Source organism: Equus caballus, chromosome 14 (genome assembly GCF_041296265.1).
Source record: "Equus caballus isolate H_3958 breed thoroughbred chromosome 14, TB-T2T, whole genome shotgun sequence".
Lineage (NCBI taxonomy): Eukaryota > Metazoa > Chordata > Mammalia > Perissodactyla > Equidae > Equus > Equus caballus.
This window is the reverse complement of record NC_091697.1, coordinates 27,909,157-27,928,159: the sequence shown is the minus strand read 5'-3', so window position 1 is coordinate 27,928,159 and position 19,003 is coordinate 27,909,157. Positions and strand designations below refer to the sequence as shown.

Here is a 19,003-nt window from a genome sequence, read left to right as displayed (position 1 = left end):
CAGGTCTTGGAGTGGAGTCAGGGCTGGACAGGTTGCCATGCTCACCTTCCCTGATACGTAAGTCCGCCTGTCTAGAATCTTTCTGGATACCAGGGAGGCAGAGCAAAGAACGAACAAGACAGAAGGAGGGCAGGAAGAATAGCAGAAAAAACGTCTACTTTCCTTTTTTGGTAAGGCTTCCCTGATGAACTTGAACTGCTTGAATCTCCCGAGTTTACACCATTCTGGAGAAGGAATCTAGAGCTTTGATTCTGGGCTCCAGGCCTGGCTCTTCCACTTATCACAAGTGTGGCTTAAGGCAAGATACAGAGCCGGAGAGAGGCCTCAGTTTTCTTACCTATGAAATGGGTTATAGTTCTTTACCTTTCCCAGGGAGCGGGGGTTGCATGGATTAAATAGGGTGCAGCATGGGTGTGCACTGGAAAATGTAGAAGGGTGAAGGGTCTTCGTCACTATGATGGTGGCCTGGCAGATTAGGTGGCAAAGGCCTTTCTGCCCTATAGCAAGAGCCTCCAAGAAACTTCAGAGTTGGACTTCTACCAGGGCTGGGGGCAGGCTTGGCTCCTGGCGTTCCTCATCCCAGCAGCCCTGGCTGCCTGTTTTCGTATCCCATTCTGATGTGAATTGGCTGGAGGGAGGAAAGTGGTTCAGAACGTCCAGAGGGCCAGTGGCTGGGGCCTAAGGAGACAGCCTCACCCCCTACCCCCCACCCCCACCCCGCCACCCCAGGAGGACTGCATTCCTGGGGAGGGGCAGCTGCTTTAAAACTTGGCCAAACAGGTTCAGATGAAGCCTGTGGTGGAGCGCAGTTTTCTAACGGAACCCCGGGCCAGCCAGGAGGGAGAAGAGGGGTCTGCGGTAGGTGCCGACCCTGCAAGGGGCCTGGTGCAGACGGGCAGCCACTGCCCAGGGTCAGAGTGAGACTCTGAGAAGGGCGGTGCTCAGCAGCTTTTCCTGGAAGAAGCGGGCATCTCGGCCATCGCCAACCAGGACTCTTAAAAGCTGGGTGCTTATAGGGAAAAGAAAAAAAGGTAGTGAAAAATAAGAAACAAAGAAAAATCTTTTCTTTCTCTCTCTTCCTCTTATCCTTCCTCTTCCTGAGCTCAGTAAGCAGGTCTTGGTTTCTGCTGACATGATAGTGTTTCACAAACATAGAAACTTCCTCCTTCCTCCTCGGACAGGCTATCACTTCTTTATTCTTATCCTTTTGTTTTAAAACATTTTTATTAGTCTTTTTTTTCCTTAAAATTTTTAACAGCTGTTTATAAAAACACAACAAAAACACAACACAAAACAAAAAACTTGGTAAAAATAACTCACTATATGGTACATATACTCAGACGGTGTGATATATTTATATAATAAAAGATGAAAATAGTCACTTTCCATAATAAAAATAAGTTCTATTTTTTGTTTATTTTACAATATACTTAATATTCTCTTCTTCTTTTGCTTCCTCTCCAGCTTCCACTTCTTCACTCTGAATCTCGAGGGGGGGCGTCCCACGTGGCTGCTCCCAGCCCCACTAAGCTGGAGTCTGAGAGGTGGCGGGGCGGGGTCGGGGGCAGAGGGGCTTAGGAACACGGGCGGCAGCCGCATTCTAAGTGTCTCTCCACCTCTTCTACGAAGGAGGAGCCGTCTGTGCACTGGAAGACGTATTTCCGACGCTTGCTGCGGGTGGGCTGGCAGCACTGGGGCCCACAGCCCCCGCGACATTCCATTATGGGCACCTTGGAGGGCGTGGCACATGACGCGTAACCTTTCTGGCGGCGGATGACCTCTCGGACCACCTCGCCCAGGCATGCATTCTCTGCAGAGGGCAGAAGAGGTAAGGTCAGGGCACTGGTAGTGGAGATGGTTGGTAAGACCAAGGGCGGTTCCTGGGTAGGCTGTTCTGAAAGACTCGTGGTCTGAAGATCATAGGTACTTCATTTACCCACCCAGCCAGCCACTCATCCACGCATCCATCCACCTTTCCAACCGTCCACCCCCCCTCCCCCCATCCACCTATTCCACAAAAACTAAGCAGCTTTTCTGTGCCATGCTCTACACTAGATTTAAAGCTAGATTTAAAGCCCCGAGGATATAATGATGGCAAGAGTAAGCTTGGTCCCTCCCTTCATGGAACTTAAAGACCAAACTAGATGTGGCAAACTGGTAGAATGTGGGCTAAATCCTGACAAATTTTGATTGATTGTGTCACACATCTTAAAAACCAAATTAAATGTCAACATTAAAAAAAAAACCCAGCAGATATCACCTAAAAATTGGGATTTCTGGCTTCTTTGAAAACCAGGAGGTTTGGCAAAGCTGAGCCTGCATCCCTGCATTGTGATGATGGGCTGAAGCTGAGTACTTTAGATAGGGCAGGAGATCTCCAGTTTGCCCTAGTCCCCACCACTCTCAGCAGCCTGTCTCCACTGGTGTAGGGTCTAGACACTAATTATACAATCATTCAAATGATATATTTGTAATGATAAACTGAGATGGATGCTGTGAAGGAAAGGAACATGTTAATACAAGAGCACATAGCAAAGGAGCCTGACCCAGCCCGGGGGTGTGTCTCTGGGAAGTGACGCTGGACTTGAGATCCGAATGAAGAACAGGAGTTAATGAGCCAAAGAGTCTGTGGGGATGAGCTTTTCCAGAAGTCCCAGAATTAACAGGAGGGAGGAGGAAGGGAATGGGACCCCCTATATCTGCTTGAATCCTGGACCCAGCCCCAGATCTTCATCTCCACCCCTCTCCTGCCTTCACTGCATCGGGAGAGCATCGAGCAAGGCACTGAGGAAGACAGTGACGGCCTCAGAGCCAGGATCCTCAGCCACACATGCTTGAACAAGTCACTTGCTGTCCCTCAGCCTCAGTTTCCTTGTCTGGAAAATGGTGACACATTTCCCTGTCCTTCCTCCCACTTCACAGAACGAGAAAGGGCTTTATGCATCGTAAGGCTTCAGGTGATTAATGTGATGCAATGTGAATTTTGTTAACCTTGATATAATTTGTTAAAATTATGAGATTGTTAAAAGAATCAGAAAGAGACTAACAATAATGGGTGTGTGAGTGTGTGCATGTGTGTGTAATGTGGGGCCGGAGAGTACAAATGTGGCAACATGCTAATTGGGCAGTCTGGTTGAAGGGAATCTGAGAGCTGTTTATACCGACCGGCAATTTTTCTGTTAAACCTGAAATTATTTAAAAATACATTAATAACATTTTAAAAAAACGATCAGTTTCAGTTAAGAACAGTATTTCAATTAGGTATAAAATGTGAAAGAGTCCTCCAGTGACGCGGTGGCCTGCCGAGGAATCTGGTGGCAGGGAGGGAGACTTCTCAGTTTCCATGAAGGAGAAAAACCTCCAAGGGAGATAGAACCATTTAACATAATTTAATTTTCCTTTTTTGAGCTAACCTCAAAATTAACACACTAAAGGGGCCACGAGCTGAGATAAGTAATTCGATATTTATGAGACTGGATCAGAGCAAAGAACTGGCTTCTGTTGACCCAGTAACGGCAGGAGGACTGCGTGGAGACTGCAGACAACATGTGAAATGTGAACATGCCTAAGAATCCCTGGGGCTCTTGTTAAGATGCAGGTGCTGACTCAAAAGGCCTGGGGTGGGGCCTGAGAGTCTGCATTTCTAGTAAGTTCCCAGGTTGAGTCAATGGTGCTGGTCAGGGGGGCCACACTGTGGCTAGGGTATGGATTAGTTTTGAAGGCCTAGCATCTCAAGGGCTGACAGCCGGAAAAGGAGAGGAGGGGAGAGGGAAAGCAGCAGAGGAGGGAGAGGAAGAGACAAGGGAGGCTTTGGAACTGCTATGTTTTGGGGCTAATTTGTTACACAGCAATAGATGTACAAGAAGGTACAGTACTGCCCTCATTTTCAAGATGAGGCAATTGAGGCTTAGAAAGTGGCTTAACCAAGGTCTTGCAGCCTCTAAGTGGCAGAGCCAGAACTGAACTTAGGCAGTGTGCATCTGGAGTCCGACTCTGACCCCCACATCCTTCCCAGGTCCCCCCTCCCATGCACACAGTGGACCCACCTTGTTCGCAGTGCTCCCCACTAAAGCCCGGCTGGCACAGGCAGTAGGGCTCCCCTTGATCTGAGACGTGGCACTGCCCGTGGTGACACTTGAAGACTGAGCAGGCAGAGTCATTCTTGTGGTCACACAAGGCCCCTCCATAGCCCTCTGCACACTTGCACACATAGGATGTCCTGGTTGCCACACATTTTCCGTGGTTGCAGCTGTTGGCAGAGGAAAGGATGAGAAGGGGGACCAGGGCAGAGACAGTGCTGCCGGGGGCTTCCTCTGTCCACCCCAGCCAGGGCCCAGGCTCAGACCAGGGGACCCAGGCCTTCTCCATTCCTGGCTCTGCCCTCCGCCAGCCCAGTGGCTGAGCATCAATCTTTTCTTAAATACTCTGCCCCAGTGTCCAAACAGCTGGAAGCTCATGAGCATCACCCAGCGTCCACTGCCAGCTGTGACCACGACGAGGCTGGCTTGCTCGCTCTCTTTCACACAGACATCAAAACTCACATATCTGAGTGGCAAGTCACTGCTTAGAAGAATCTAAGCATTCTCTAAACATTTTAATTGCCCTACCATCTTAATTGATAATAACACTATTATTACCACCACCACCACCAGCTACCCCTTGCTATGTGCCAGGCATTGGGGTAAGTGTGTTACACGGAGCATCACTCAATTTCTACCATCGCCTCTCCTCTGCTGCTCTGAGGCAGTAGTCTCACCTCTCCACCTCTCATTGAGGGAGGAACTGACGCCAAAGCCTGTCTTCATAACCATATGCAGCACTGTCTTTACTGGGATGACATTCAGAGCCAGTATTTGCTGTAGACATATTCACTACAGAGTCACACACACACACACACACTCTCAAGAGCTCCACAGGAAACTCAAAACCTTTAGAGCCGTCTCTCATCCCTGATCCAAAATGTCATTTCCCAACTTGGTCAGTCAACCAAACTCCCAGTCTTGGCACTGGGGCTATTTTTGGCTGATTCAAATTTCTTCACACTGAGGATGTTGGGTCTCTGATACTTAGCACATGGCCTGGCACAAAGTAGGCCCTCAGTAAATATTTTTCAAATGAACAACGAATGATTGGGCCATGACATGTGATGTGGCTGTGCATGATTACACACCTGGTGCTTTGCACGCGCACCTGTGGAGGGGTAGCTGCTTCGGGGCTGAAGTTCACCCTCGTTCCACTTGCCAAGTGGAATGCCCACAGGGATGTGTATACCCCAAGGGGTGCCCTTTTTCTGACTTGCACAGGCCGTGTAGGGGCATGCTGTGGTTCTGGACAGATTCTAAAGGCCCCTTGACAGACACAGCTGTTTTCAGCAAGACCCTTGCACACTAAGCCTCTGAGCAGGACCTGCTGTCTGGATGTGTGAGCTCTTTGAGGCAGTTGCTCTTATGCAGTCCTATCTACAGTCTGACCACAATCCCTCTGGCTTCCATCACTGCCTGCTTCTCAGGTGGGCCAGGGGTGGGGATGAGACTGTGGCTATGCTGGGGGCCTGAGGGGGAGCCCGGACTCTTGGGACACTGACCTGTGGCCGAGGCAGGGGTCCCAGGCCTCCTGGTCGCAGAGTGGGCCGGTCCAGCCCGGGTGGCACTCGCACACCACGCTGTCCTTCTCCACCGAGCGGCACAGGCCGTGCTTGCACACCGTGCAGGACTTGCAGCCAGGTGAGACCCCCAGGGACTGCGGTGGGAGGGCCTTGAAGTCCTGCAACTCGTTGTTGATGCGCACCTCGTGGATGCAGCCGTGGAAGCCGCCCAGCGGCCGGTCTGTGCCCTGGCGCAAGGCTGAGAGGCCCGTGGAGGTGGGGATGCCTGTGGGAGGGGCGCCAGGACAGCGGCCTGAAGACCCTCTCCTGCCCACCCTGCTTGCCAGCCCAGACCTCCTGGAGTGAAGAAGAGTGGCTTTACGTGTTCGTGGTGAAGTGCTCACAGCCCTGGGCCTCTGCTGTTCAAATCGAGGGAATGCACCAAAACCTGGGACCTCATCCATACAAGCACATGCATCCTTTGTCCTGCATTGTGACTTTAAAAAACCTGAATTCCTTGCCAATATTTAAATGTACAAAATTTCCCATAAAAGTCCATATTTTTGGCTGCTCTAGAAAAAATGAGAAGATATGGCCACCCATTGCCACATGGCCACACTGGCTGGATGGAGGAGGACACGCCCTGTAGGCAGGGGCTGGGTGGTGTAGCACATTCCTCCCCTGGCCCCACCAGGCCTCCACAGCCGCTGACAGGCCCCGCAGGACAACACAGGGCCGGAGAGTGAGAGTGTGGGAGAGAAGGAGGGGTTTGGGGAGCAGCCTCCATCGGTGGAGCTTTGGGGATCTTCACTGGGAGAGAAAATTTTGGGATCGCTGTGGGCCAAGGGCTTTCCCTGGATGTCCTCTTCCTGCACTGCTGTTAACAATGCAGACTCCGGGGCCCCTTCCAGCCCTTCTGAGGTGGACTCCTTGAGGAGAAGTCTTGGGAATCTCTGTGATTTTTTCTTTTTTTGCACAGAACCCTTAGAGAACTACCAGCCCAGGGCCGTGTTTCAGGTCCAGGCTCTGCCAGACTGGTGGCTACTTCTCTTCTGGCCTCTGTATGACCTTAATCTCAAACCTGTTCTTCCACATGCATCACCTGAGCCTCACGGAGTCCGAGGACGTGGCAGAGCAGAGGGAATGTCACCTGAAGCCCGCAGATCATAGGGCCTGGACCCTGCCTCTGTCTTTCCCTTCCTCATTCCGTCTTTACCTGCCCCCACCATCCCCGCTGAATAACTTGTAGTTCCCAGAAGGAGCCCTGTCCTCACTCCTTTCCTCCTCTCCATGACCTGGCTAAGTATTCACCCTTTAGAGATCAACTTGGTTGTCACTCCTCCAGGAAGCCCTCTCTGATTAGCTTTGGGAGTGGGTGACAAGACAAGAGCAGGAGAACCCCAGCCAGGGGCCCTGGGTGCAGGTGCCTGAGCACAGAAGGCAGGTGGGGGTGGAGGTATGGGGGGGAGGGCTTTACCTCCCAGGTAGAGGGGGCTGTTGATGCCCACTGCCGGCTGCTTCTGGAGCTTGCCCAGGCTCTTGGGGGTGCCTTTGTCCACCACCAGGTTCAGGGTCTGGTTTAGCATCACCAGCTCCACGCTGTGGAACCGTCCGTCATTCACAGTCTCCACGCTGGGCAGAAGAGAAGGGGAGGGCAAGAGGACTTGCTGAGCGCTCGCCACGGCCGGGCGCTGGGGTGGGAACTTGACTGGCATTACTTGCATTTTGTTTTACTTTCATTTGGAAATAAATTCAAACTTATATAAGTTGCAAAAATAGAAACAGTACAGAGAACACCTGTTACACCTATAAATTCTCCTATTAGCTCCGTGTGCTTTATTATTTATTTTGTCTCCACAGACAGAGACACACAAGCACACATACACAGACACACATATCTATACAGACACACACACACACACATACACCCGCAGTTTTTCTGACTCATTTAAAGGAAAGTTGCATACATCGTGGCCCTTTATCTGTTGATAGCTCAGTGTGTGTTTCCTAGGGTTGGATCCTTTCTTACATAATCACAGCACGGTTCTCAACTTTGGTAAAATTCAACATTGAGACCATACTTGTGTCTAATCAACCTGCATCCTGACTTTTCAGTGGACATAATAATGTCTTTCACAGCATTTTTTCCCCTTCCAGTATAAGAGCCATTCTAGGGCCAGGTATTCCATTGGGCTATCGTGATTCACATTCTTTTCTAGCATTTCACAGAGTTAAGCAAACTCCATCCTCAGACCACCTTCTCAATTTTCGCTCTACCGCATACCACTGGGACCATTATTTACTTACCATATTTTTCTTCAATTGCTCCATTTCCCCCTTAAATATCAGTGAGGATATAAGGCAAGCAGTGTTCTAAGGAATATTGCCCATGAAAAAAATATTTTGGTGTGATTTATATATTTTTCTAGTATATATGAAAAAAATGATCTCACAGTTAAAAATGTCAGTAGCTTGTCTCTGTCTCACCAAAATGTACCTCACACACTGCCAGTGCACGCCACATCTGGCGAAATAACGCCTTACAACACTCGGAAATGAGGAAATGGAAGCCCAAGGTGGTTAACACCTAAAGCCCCACAGCTAATAAGTGACAGAGCAGGGATTTGAACCGAGGTCCATCCAGCTTTGCAGCCCACATACATTCCCCTTCCTGTGCTGCCTCCGTCAGCACAGCAGCCACTCTCACTGCAGGGCTTATGACGAAGCAGAGTCGCTGCTATTATTTGAACCTCACGATAATTCTGTGAGGTGGCGTCAGATATCCCATTTCACAGATAAAGAGACTGAGGCCCAGAGAGGTTAAGTGATTTGTCTGAAGTCACCCAGCTAGTTAGTGCCAGAGTCAGAATTCACAGGCACAACTTTTGACTCCACAGTTCTGCTCTTTCCACTACTCTATCCTTGGCAGGGGCTGGGAGGGAGCAGTGATAGGAGGCGACAGAGGAGTTTGGAAACATAGCACCTCCTTCCCTGAAGAAAATGGCCCTCTGAGGATCAGGCTGAGCTCTGTCTTATCCATTCAGGTGTGGGTGGTAAATATGGAGGCTCCCTCTCCCTGGTGAATCCCTAGGTGAACTGGCTCCAACAAGAAGATCCTGGCATGGAGGTGGCACTGTTGACACCCAGGCAGGCAGGAGTTTCAGTGACTGCCTCATAGTTAGAGATTTCAGCACCCCAAGAGGTGAGAGAGATGCTTTGGAGAAGAAAGGCTAAGTTGGGGCATAGTGGAGAAAGCAGAGTCCATTCTAGCCCCTTACTCTGAGTGGGATCACGGCCAGTCACAGAAACAGAACCTCTCTGGTCTCAGTTTCCTCATGTGTAAAAGGGGGAGACTAACCTGACAGAATTATGATGATCAAATCAGAGGAGGTACATGGAAGCACTTTGAAGACTGTAAATTCCTGGGAAAACGTGAGCAAATATTATTAGTGCTATTTATAATATTAACAAGAAGAACCCACCATCGTCTGTAAACCTAGTGACCTCTGCTCTAGTGCCGACCTCTGGGAGAAAGTGATGGTGGGGTGGGGGCGGGGGACATGCAGGAGCCCAGGACCCTCCCAAATCCATCAAGAACTCTCACATCCACCCATCTACCCATCCATCCATGAACCACCCACCCACTTATCGATCATCCATCCATCCATCCATCATCTATCCATCCAATATCCATCCCCCCTCCCTCTGTCCCTCCCTCCATCCATTCTCCCATCTATCCACCCATCTCCCACCCACCTATCCAATCATTCATTCATCATCTATCCCATCCATCCACCCACCCACTGACTGAGTGTCTGCTATGAACCACATTGTCCTAGGAGCTGGGGATCAGTGACAAATAGGACAGACAGGGTACCTTCACTCTCAAAGCTCACATTTCTTTAGCCTTTCCTCTAAATCAAATGACCAACTTATCACTATAAGTTCTAGTCAAGAAACAGGGTAGTGTGGGGGGGGGCAGAGTTCTGGCTACAAGAGTCCATTGGGGCATCTGGTTTTGTGATGGGGAGCCAAGAAGCCACATGAAGGTAGAGCTGTTTCTATTTCAGTAGCCTCCAGCAGAGGCCTGTGAGGCCAGAGACTAGTTGGTAATGGTGGGTTGGGGAATGAGGGCTGGTGTGCAGAGAGCACGGGCTTCTGACCTTGAGCCCTCATACAGTTTTCTAAACACACATGCAAAAATACGCAAATATATCAGAGGGCGGGACCAAGATGGCAGAGTGAGAGGTCTTCTTTGTCTCTCCCTCGTTGAATCTACAACTAATTGGACATTCACCAATTAACAAAGGATATCCAGATAGCATCTCAAGATGCCTAAAAGTCTCGTGTTACTACACATCAGAAGGCGGACGGACTTCCCCCCGGGAGGAGGTGGAAATAGGTGAAAACTCTCCGACCCCCGACCCCCGGACAGCCTAGTTCCTGCAGGAGGCTCTCTTCCAGCGGACTCCCTCATAGCATCGCCACACACCAAGGGCAGGAGTGTGCACTCACCAGCAGAGCGACGGTGGAAACAGGTGACAACACCCCTACCCAAGCCCCCTGCGATCACACCTAAGCCCAGAGGGAAATCCCCAGGGTCCCGCACCCACCGGCAGGGAAGGCCTCCACTCGCCATTAGCAGGGAGGCCCCACCCAGAAGCCAGAACAAAGAGAAGCTCCTGGCGGGCCCGGCACGGCACCAGACCACAAGCTGCCACTGAGCTCACGGTCTCCGGCACACAGCTCGGTGCAGGGGGTGCTCGGACTTCCCGTAGACGTGCTTGGGGACATGGTTGGAGCTCCAACACCCGGCTCTGCGGCCCAGGGGGTTGCTCCAGGGTCCCGCACCCCCCCCAGCAGGGAGGGCCTCTGCTTGCCATTGGCAGGGAGGTCCTGCCCAGCATTCGGAACACCAGGAAGCTCCCTAGAGCAGAATTCCCCACAAGGCAGCAGCTTACAAGCCACTGCCAGGCCCACGGATTCTGGCTGTGTCCCAGACGAGTCAAGGGGCTCCCAGAGATCCCATGAGAGTAGAGTGGGGCAGACTGGAGCTCTGGTGAAACGGCTATGTAGCCCGGGGGGGGATCTCCAGGTTCTTACAGCAGCCTCAGTGAAAGCCTCTGCACAGCACTAGTGGAGAGGTCCCAACTGGCAATCGCAAGGTGGGAAGGCCCTGGGGCAAAAGTAGCACAGCTAGGTGAGCTAATGACAGACTGCAGAAGATACCCATAGCTCTGCTGGGACCTATAGTGGACAAGTGTGATCTGGTGGGCTCTGTTAGGGACAAATTGGAGATTATAGGTGATCCTGCTCCTGGCTGCTGGGAAAGCCCACAACACTGCTGCAGACCACAAGGAGGGAGCGTGTCTAGGTGGGCTGCAGCAGTAGGCACCAGCAGCCTGAGGCCTCCTTGCGATTGCCCCCACAACCGACGAGGGACCCCACAGGACCACTGTGACTACGAGGAGGGGTCCAGGTCCAGTCAGTAACAGCTGACAGGGTTCCTGGTTGGGGCAGTCTAAACAGCTGCCCCCCAACACACACTAGACGCAACAAGTGGAAGCAGCGACTAAACTCTATCTCTATAAGGAGGCACAAATCCACGCCATAAAGCAGTATGAAAAAATATATTAAATCTCCAGAACAGAAGGTAAATGATAAGCACCCAGAAAACAATCCCAAAGACAATGAAATCTATAACCTAAATGATGATGATTTCAAAACTGCCATTATGAAAAAACTCAATGACCTAAAAGAGAATTCAGATAGACAACTCGAGTTCAGGAGCTATGTCACAAAAGAGCTTGACACTATAAAGAAGAACCAATTAGAAATACTGGAGATGAAGAACACAATGGAGGAGATTAAGAAAAATCTGGACTCTCTGAACAGTAGGGTCAATAATATGGAGGACAGAATTAGCAATTTGGAGGATAGGAATATAGAAATGCTGCAGGCAGAGGAGGAAAGAGAAATAAGACTAAAAAGAAATGAAGAAACTCTCCGAGAATTATCTGACTCAATTAGGAGATGCAACATAAGGATTATAGGTATACCAGAGGGAGAAGAGAAGGAGAAGGGGGCAGAAGGCCTGTTCAAAGAAATAATAGCTGAGAACTTTCCAAACTTGGGAAGAGAGATGGAACTTCACGTCACAGAAGCCAATAGATCTCCAAACTTTATTAACGCAAGAAGACCAACCCCAAGACATATAGTAGTGAAACTAGCAAAAGTCAACGACAAAGAGAAAATGCTAAGGGCAGCCAGGCAGAAGAAAATAACTTACAAAGGAAACCCCATAAGGCTATCAGCAGATTTCTCAGGAGAGACCTTACAGGCTAGAAGAGATTGGAATGAAATATTCAAGACTCTGAAGGACAAAAACCTGCAGCCAAGAATACTCTACCCAGCAAAAATATCCTTCAAATACGATGGAGAAATAAAAACTTTCCCAGATAAACAAAAGTTAAGGGAGTTCATCACCACAAAACCTCCTCTTCAAGAATTGCTCAGGAAGAAACTCATTCTGAAAAATCAAAAAAAGGAAAGGGGTTACAAAATCCAGAACAAAGGAGATAAGCAGAAGGACAATAACACAAAGTAACAGCTCTCCATGAGGACAAAATGCAAAAGAACCAGAAAACAAGTGATAAAATTGCAACAGTAGGCCCCCACATTTCAGTAATCACACTGAACGTGAATGGATTGAACTCTCCAATCAAAAGGCACAGAGTGGCAGGATGGATCAAAGAACAAGATCCAACAGTAAGCTGCCTCCAGGAAACACACCTCAGCCCCAAAGACAAACACAGACTCAGAGTGAAGGGATGGAAGACAGTACTCCAAGCCAATAATGAACAAAAGAAAGCAGGTGTTGCCATACTTATATCAGACAAAGTAGACTTCAAAGCAAAACAGATAAAGAAAGACAAAGAGGGGCAGTATATAATGATAAAAGGGACGCTCCACCAAGATGACATAACAGTTATAAATATATATGCACCTAACACAGGAGCACCAAAATTCGTAAAGAAACTATTAACAAAACTAAAAGGAGACATCAACAGCAATACAATAATAGTAGGGGACCTCAACACCCCATTAACACCAATGGACAGATCATCCAGACAGAAAATCAACAAGGAAATTATAGAATTAAATGAAAAATTAGATCAGATGGACCTAATAGATATATATAGGACACTTCATCCAAAAATGGCAGGTTACACATTCTTCTCAAGCACACATGGAACATTCTCAAGGGTAGACCATATCTTGGGAAACAAAGCAAGCATCAATAAGTTCAAGAGGGTTGAAATAATATCAAGCATCTTTTCTGATCACAATGCTATGAAACTAGAAATCAACTACAAGAATAAAGCTGGGAAAGGGCCAAAAATGTGGAGACTAAACAACATGCTACTGAACAAACAATGGATTATTGAAGAAATTAAAGAAGAAATCAAATATTATCTGGAGACAAATGAAAATGAAAACACACCATACCAAATTATTTGGGACGCAGCACAGGCAGTCCTAAGAGGGAAATTCATTGCAATACAGGCTCACCTCAATAAGCAAGAAAAATCTTACATAAACAACCTCAAACGACACTTAACGGAATTAGAAAAAGAAGAACAAACAAAGCCCAAAGTCAGTAGAAGGAGGGAAATAATAAGAATTAGAGCAGAAATAAATGATATTGAAACAAAAAAGACAGTAGAAAGGATCAATGAAACAAAGAGTTGGTTCTTCGAAAAAATTAACAAAATCGACAAACCCTTAGCCAGACTCACTAAAAAAAAAAAAAAAAAAAGAGAGAGAGAGAGAGAGAAGTCTCAAATAAATAAAATTAGAAATGAGAGAGGAGAAATCACAACAGATACTGAAGAAATACAAAGGATCATAAGAGAATACTATGAAAAACTATATGCCAACAAATGGAACAACCTAGAAGAAATGGATAAATTCCTAGCCTCATACAACCTACCCAAACTGAATCAGGAAGAAATAGAGAATCTGAATAGACCAATCACAAGTAAAGAAATAGAAACAGTAATCAAAAACCTCCCCAAAAATAAGAGTCCAGGACCAGACGGCTTCTCTGGAGAATTCTACTAAACATTCAAAGAAGATTTAATACCTATCCTTCTCAAACTGTTCCAGAAAATAGAGGAAGATGGAGCACTCCCTAATACATTCTATGAAGCCAACATCACCCTGATCCCCAAACCTGACAAGGACAACACAAAGAAGGAAAACGACAGGCCAATATCACCGATGAACATAGATGCAAAAATCCTCAACAAAATTTTGGCAAACCGAATACAGCAATATATCAAAAAGATTATACACCAACATTAATAAAAAAAAAAAAGATTATACACCATGATCAAGTGGGATTTATACCAGGGACACAGGAATGGTTCAACATCCACAAGTCAATCAACGTGATTCACTACATTAACAATATGAGAAACAAAAACCACATGATCATCTCAATAGATGCAGAGGAAGCATTCAACAAGATCCAACATCGATTTATGATAAAAACCCTCAATAAAATAGGTATAGAAGGAAAGTACCTCAACATAATAAAGGCCATATATGACAAACCCACAGCCAACATCATACTCAATGGACAAAAACTGAAACCCATCCCTCTCAGAACAGGAACAAGACAAGGGTGCCCACTTTCACCACTCTTATTCAACATAGTACTGGGGGTGTTGGCCAGAGCTATTCAGCAGGAAAAAGAAATAAAAGGAATCCAAATAGGCAACGAAGAAGTAAAACTCTCGCTGTTTGCAGATGACATGATCTTATATATAGAAAACCCCAAAGAATCCATAGAAAAACTATTAGAAACAATCAACAACTACAGCAAAGTTGCAGGGTATAAAATCAACATACATAAGGTAGCATTTCGCTATGCTAACAATGAACTAACAGAAAAAGATCTCAAGAACTCAATCCCATTCACGATCGCAACAAAAAGAATAAAATACCTTGGGATAAATTTAACCAAGGAAGTGAAAGATCTATACAATGAAAACTACAAGAAAGAAATTGATGATGATGGAAAGAGATGGAAAGACATTCCATGCACATGGATTGGAAGAATAGACATAGTTAAAATGTCCATACTACCTAAAGCAATCTACAGATTCAATGCTATCCCAATCAGAATTCCAATGTCATTCTTTACAGAAACTGAACAAAGAATCCAAAAATTCATATGGGGCAACAAAAGACCCTGAATTGCTAAAGCAATCCTGAGAAAAAAGAACAAAGACAGAGGCATCACAATCCCTGACTTCAAAACATACTACAAAGCCACAGTAATCAAAACAGCATGGTACTGGTACAAAAACAGATGCACAGATCAATGGAACAGAATTGAAAGCCCAGAAATAAAACCACACATCTATGGACAGCTAATCTTCGACAAAGGAGCTGAGGGCATACAATGGAGGAAAGAAAGTCTCTTCAACAAATGGTGCTGGGAAAACTGGACAGCCACATGTAAAAGAATGAAAATGTACCATTCTTTTTCACCATTTACTAAAATAAACTCAAAATGGATCAAAGACCTAAAGATTAGGCCTGAAACAATAAGTCTTCTAGAAGAGAATATCGGCAGTACACTCTTTGACATCAGCTTCAAAAGAATCTTTTCGGACGCCATAACCCCTCACATGAGGGAAACAATAGAAAGAATAAACAAATGGGACTTCATCAGGCTAAAGAGCTTCTTCAAGGCAAGGGAAAACAGGATTGAAACAAAAAACCAGGCCACTAATTGGGAAAAAATATTCACAAGTTGTTTATCCGACAAAGGGTTAATCTCCATAATATACAAAGAACTCACACGACTCAACAATAAAAAATCAAATAACCCAATTACAAAATGGGCAGGGGACATGAACAGACATTTCTCCAAAGAAGATATACGGATGGCCAATAGACACATGAAAAGATGCTCATCATCACTAATCATCAGGGAAACGCAAATCTAAACTACCCTAAGATATCACCTTACACCTGTTAGAATGGCAAAAATATCCAAAACCAAGAGTGACAAATGTTGGAGAGGCTGTGGAGAAAAGGGAACCCTCATACACTGTTGGTGGGAATGCAAACTGGTGCAGCCACTATGGAAAACAGTATGGAGATTCCTCAAAAAGTTAAGAATAGAAATACTTTATGACCCAGCCATCCCACTACTGGGTATCTATCCTAAGAACCTGAAATCAGCAATTCCAGAAGTTCCATGCACCCCTGTCTTCATTGCAGCATTGTTCACAATAGCTAAGTCATGGAACTAACCTAAGTGCCCAGCAACTGATGATTGGATAAAGAAGTTGTGGTATATATATACAATGGAATACTACTCAGCCATAAAAAAGGACAAAGTCGTCCCATTCACAACAACATGGATAGACCTTGAGAGTATTATGTTGAGTGAAATAAGCCAGACAGAGAAAGACGAACTCTGTATGACTCCACTCATAGGTGGTAGTTAACATATGGACAAAGAGAACTGATCGGTGGTTGCCAGGGGAAAGGGGGGTGGGGGGAGGGCACTAGGGGTGAAGTGGTGTACCTACAACATGACTAATAATAATGTACAACTGTAATTTCACAAGGATGTTAACGTTTATAACCTTAATAAAAAAAATTTTTAAAAAATGCAAATATATCCCCAAACCATTATGTAAATTGATGCTGTCCTGAATGCAGATGAGCTCCCCATCCATGGAGGTGTGTAACTAGATGCTGGGCAGCCACCTGTCAGAGAGGGAGCTGTAGAGAGGCTGCAGCTCTGGGCAGGTGGTCTTGGCGTTCCTTTCCAACACTAAGATTCAGGGAGTCTGGGGCGGCTGCTTTCCCATTATAGACACACAGAGACACAGCCAACAAATACACACCACTAACCCCTTCCTGGCTGCTGGCTTCAAACCCTTCCCTTTTTCCTTCCTGCACTCTCCTGGCTGGCCCCAGGCCCTGGTGCTCTGCCCTGGAGGGTGCCTGGCTTGGAGCAAGTGGTTTGGCAGGAGCACAGAGGACTGTGAGGCCACCAGCTCCTGTCCCTGCAACAAAGTGCTGGGCTCTGCAGTACCCCAGCCACCTGGCTCTGTGGAGGGTCTCCCCTCATGCCCACAAGGAAAGCCCTAGGCAGGCTCTTTCCTCCTTTACACTCTTGCGCCAGTTCATGCTCGGGGCTCAGAGAGATCTAGTGTCACACTGGGTCCTCCAGCTGATGGACCGAGGGGAAATCACTTCTGTAAGCCCCACTTTCTGCTTCTGAACGATGGGGATGGTGTTGACCTCAGTGGGTTTTCATGGGCAATGCATGGCTCCTGATACCCAGCAAGTCCTCAGTAAAAGGTGGAAATGATGATCTCCTTGACCCCGACCCTGGGCTTGCAGGAGCTGGGTGCGGCAGGGGCACTGGATGGGCGAGTAGGTTAGCGGGCCCTATAAGAGCCCTTTGACTAGTCTCGACCCCCCAGTGCCCAGGCGTTCGGGTTTCTGTATGCTTCCACTGGCTCACAACCATCTCCGCAGAGGGCGCTCATGTGAGCCCATTTTATAGGGGGGGATCCTAAGTAACTTGACCAAGGTCACACTGCTAGGAAGTGGTGGAATTGGAGGTTCAAAGTCAGGACTGATGCAAATCCAAACCTCCCATAACTTTGTGCCAGTAGGTGCTTGTGGGTTAACAGCTCGCCTTCCTCCTGGCACATCTTAACCTGGGTCTCCTGGAAATAATGCCTAAAGCCAGTGCTTTTCAAATTCTGGGACCCTGGAGGTTTGGGGTGGGTGGTGCTGAAGGCTCTGATTTCTCATCTTGCAAATCAGGATGACTCCATTTCTACTTTTTTTTTTTATTTAAATCTTGGCCTTTGAAGTAAAATATTAATGGGAAAATTAGCTCTGCTGCTACATAAGAAGAGAAAAAATTGGAAAAAAAAAGCGCCCACAATGAAAACAACTTGCTGTTAACTCTAAAAGAAATGAACCTACTGCAACTCCAAGCCACCAACATTAGTCTCCTGGAGAGATGTTTGGGGGTTTCAGGGGAGAGAAGGGGGCTCTGAGAGTCTTCCTTGTTACCCACTGGGCCAGATGAACAGCATGGAGTGGGAGGTGGCCAGCACTGGAGGTGTCAGAGCCAGGCTGGTGGCTCGTCCTGGACTGGCATGAGGACACGTGTTGGCCAGAGGCCCATCAAGTTCTCTCTTGCTTTTAATCACAATGGTGGGCATGTGCTTAGCACTTAATGGGCCCAGGTACCTGGCCTGCATTCTCTCATGTAACCCACTAACTCCCACATGGGAGCTACAAGTTTTCTCCATTTCACAAATAAGAGGCCTAAAGCTCAGACACTTAAGGTAACCAGCCCAAAGTCTTAAAGTGGAAGTAGTGAAGGTAGGACTCAAATCCAAGCTCTGAAGCCACAGGACCCTACGTCACTGGGGGATGAGCAGTCATTCCTCCAGGTGCTGGGCGTGCTCACCTGGATACTGAGTTGTGACCACTAGGTGGCGACAGAGCTTCACAGGAGCAAAGTGTTCCTGGGATTTTATTTAGGCAGCTGCACCAGACCTCAGCCCGCACTGCAGCGGCAGCCCCCCACTCCTGGACCAGTGCATGGTCGGTTGGTCCGTCTGTCTGTCTGTCTCTCGGCCCCACCCTTTGTGCCTGGGAGCCAGCCCGTGAGAGAGTGGGTTTTGGTGGGCGTCTGACCTGGGTTTGAATCCCAGCCCTGCCACTTACTGGCTTGTGTGCCTTTGGACCAAGGACTTCACCTGAGCAGATGTTTCATGCCTAAAACAGGAGTGATGACACTTGCCTGGGGCTTGTGGTGAGGATCAAATGAGACAAAGATCTTGGCAAAGGATGGGATTGTGGTCATTAAGACTCAGGGAGCATGCACTGCAGGCCAAATAGGGCTCTCACGTGGTGTTTGAAAATGCCCAACATTTAAACACTGAGACATTTCACAGAGAAACCCTGGATTTCTAGCTTCTCTTGAGAACCTGCATTCCCACACAGCAGCATCTGCTACAGCTGAGGTCAACTGTCCCTTTGGATGAGGTCTGCAACCTCCAGGCTACTACAGTCCCCACCACTCCCTATCGGGATTCCAGTCCACTTTCTCTAAATCTGTTTCCTTACTTGGCCCCTTGGCCTTGCAGGCAGGTGAGTTTGCCCTCTTACAAGTCTCGGAATTGAGGAATAATGTAGTCTGTCCCCACTCTGGGGCAGGTAGGGGCTCAGGTGGCCTTCTCTGTGTATTTGCCCTGGGGCCTGGAATAGAACCTTGAGGTGCCCTCACCACCACCTATGACCATAGCTGGGCAGACGGACAAAATCAGGTGCCTGCACGAAGAAGACCACGGCGTCCAG

At 47.6% G+C, this 19,003-nt stretch overlaps 1 protein-coding gene across 1 annotated transcript in view; it reads right to left on the bottom strand.

Moving 5' to 3' along the window:
• Positions 1 to 1,205: 1,205 nt before the first annotated feature.
• SLIT3 (slit guidance ligand 3) overlaps positions 1,206 to 19,003 on the bottom strand; it is a 587,661-nt gene continuing 569,863 nt past the window's right edge. The window contains exons 33-36 of the mRNA XM_023617271.2: positions 7,062 to 7,216; positions 5,585 to 5,870; positions 4,047 to 4,249; positions 1,206 to 1,810 (exon numbers count right to left, since the gene is read on the bottom strand). Of these exons, the coding sequence (XP_023473039.1) occupies positions 1,575 to 1,810; positions 4,047 to 4,249; positions 5,585 to 5,870; positions 7,062 to 7,216 (880 nt within the window). The 3' untranslated portion in view covers positions 1,206 to 1,574. The remainder of the gene's footprint in view (positions 1,811 to 4,046; positions 4,250 to 5,584; positions 5,871 to 7,061; positions 7,217 to 19,003) is intronic.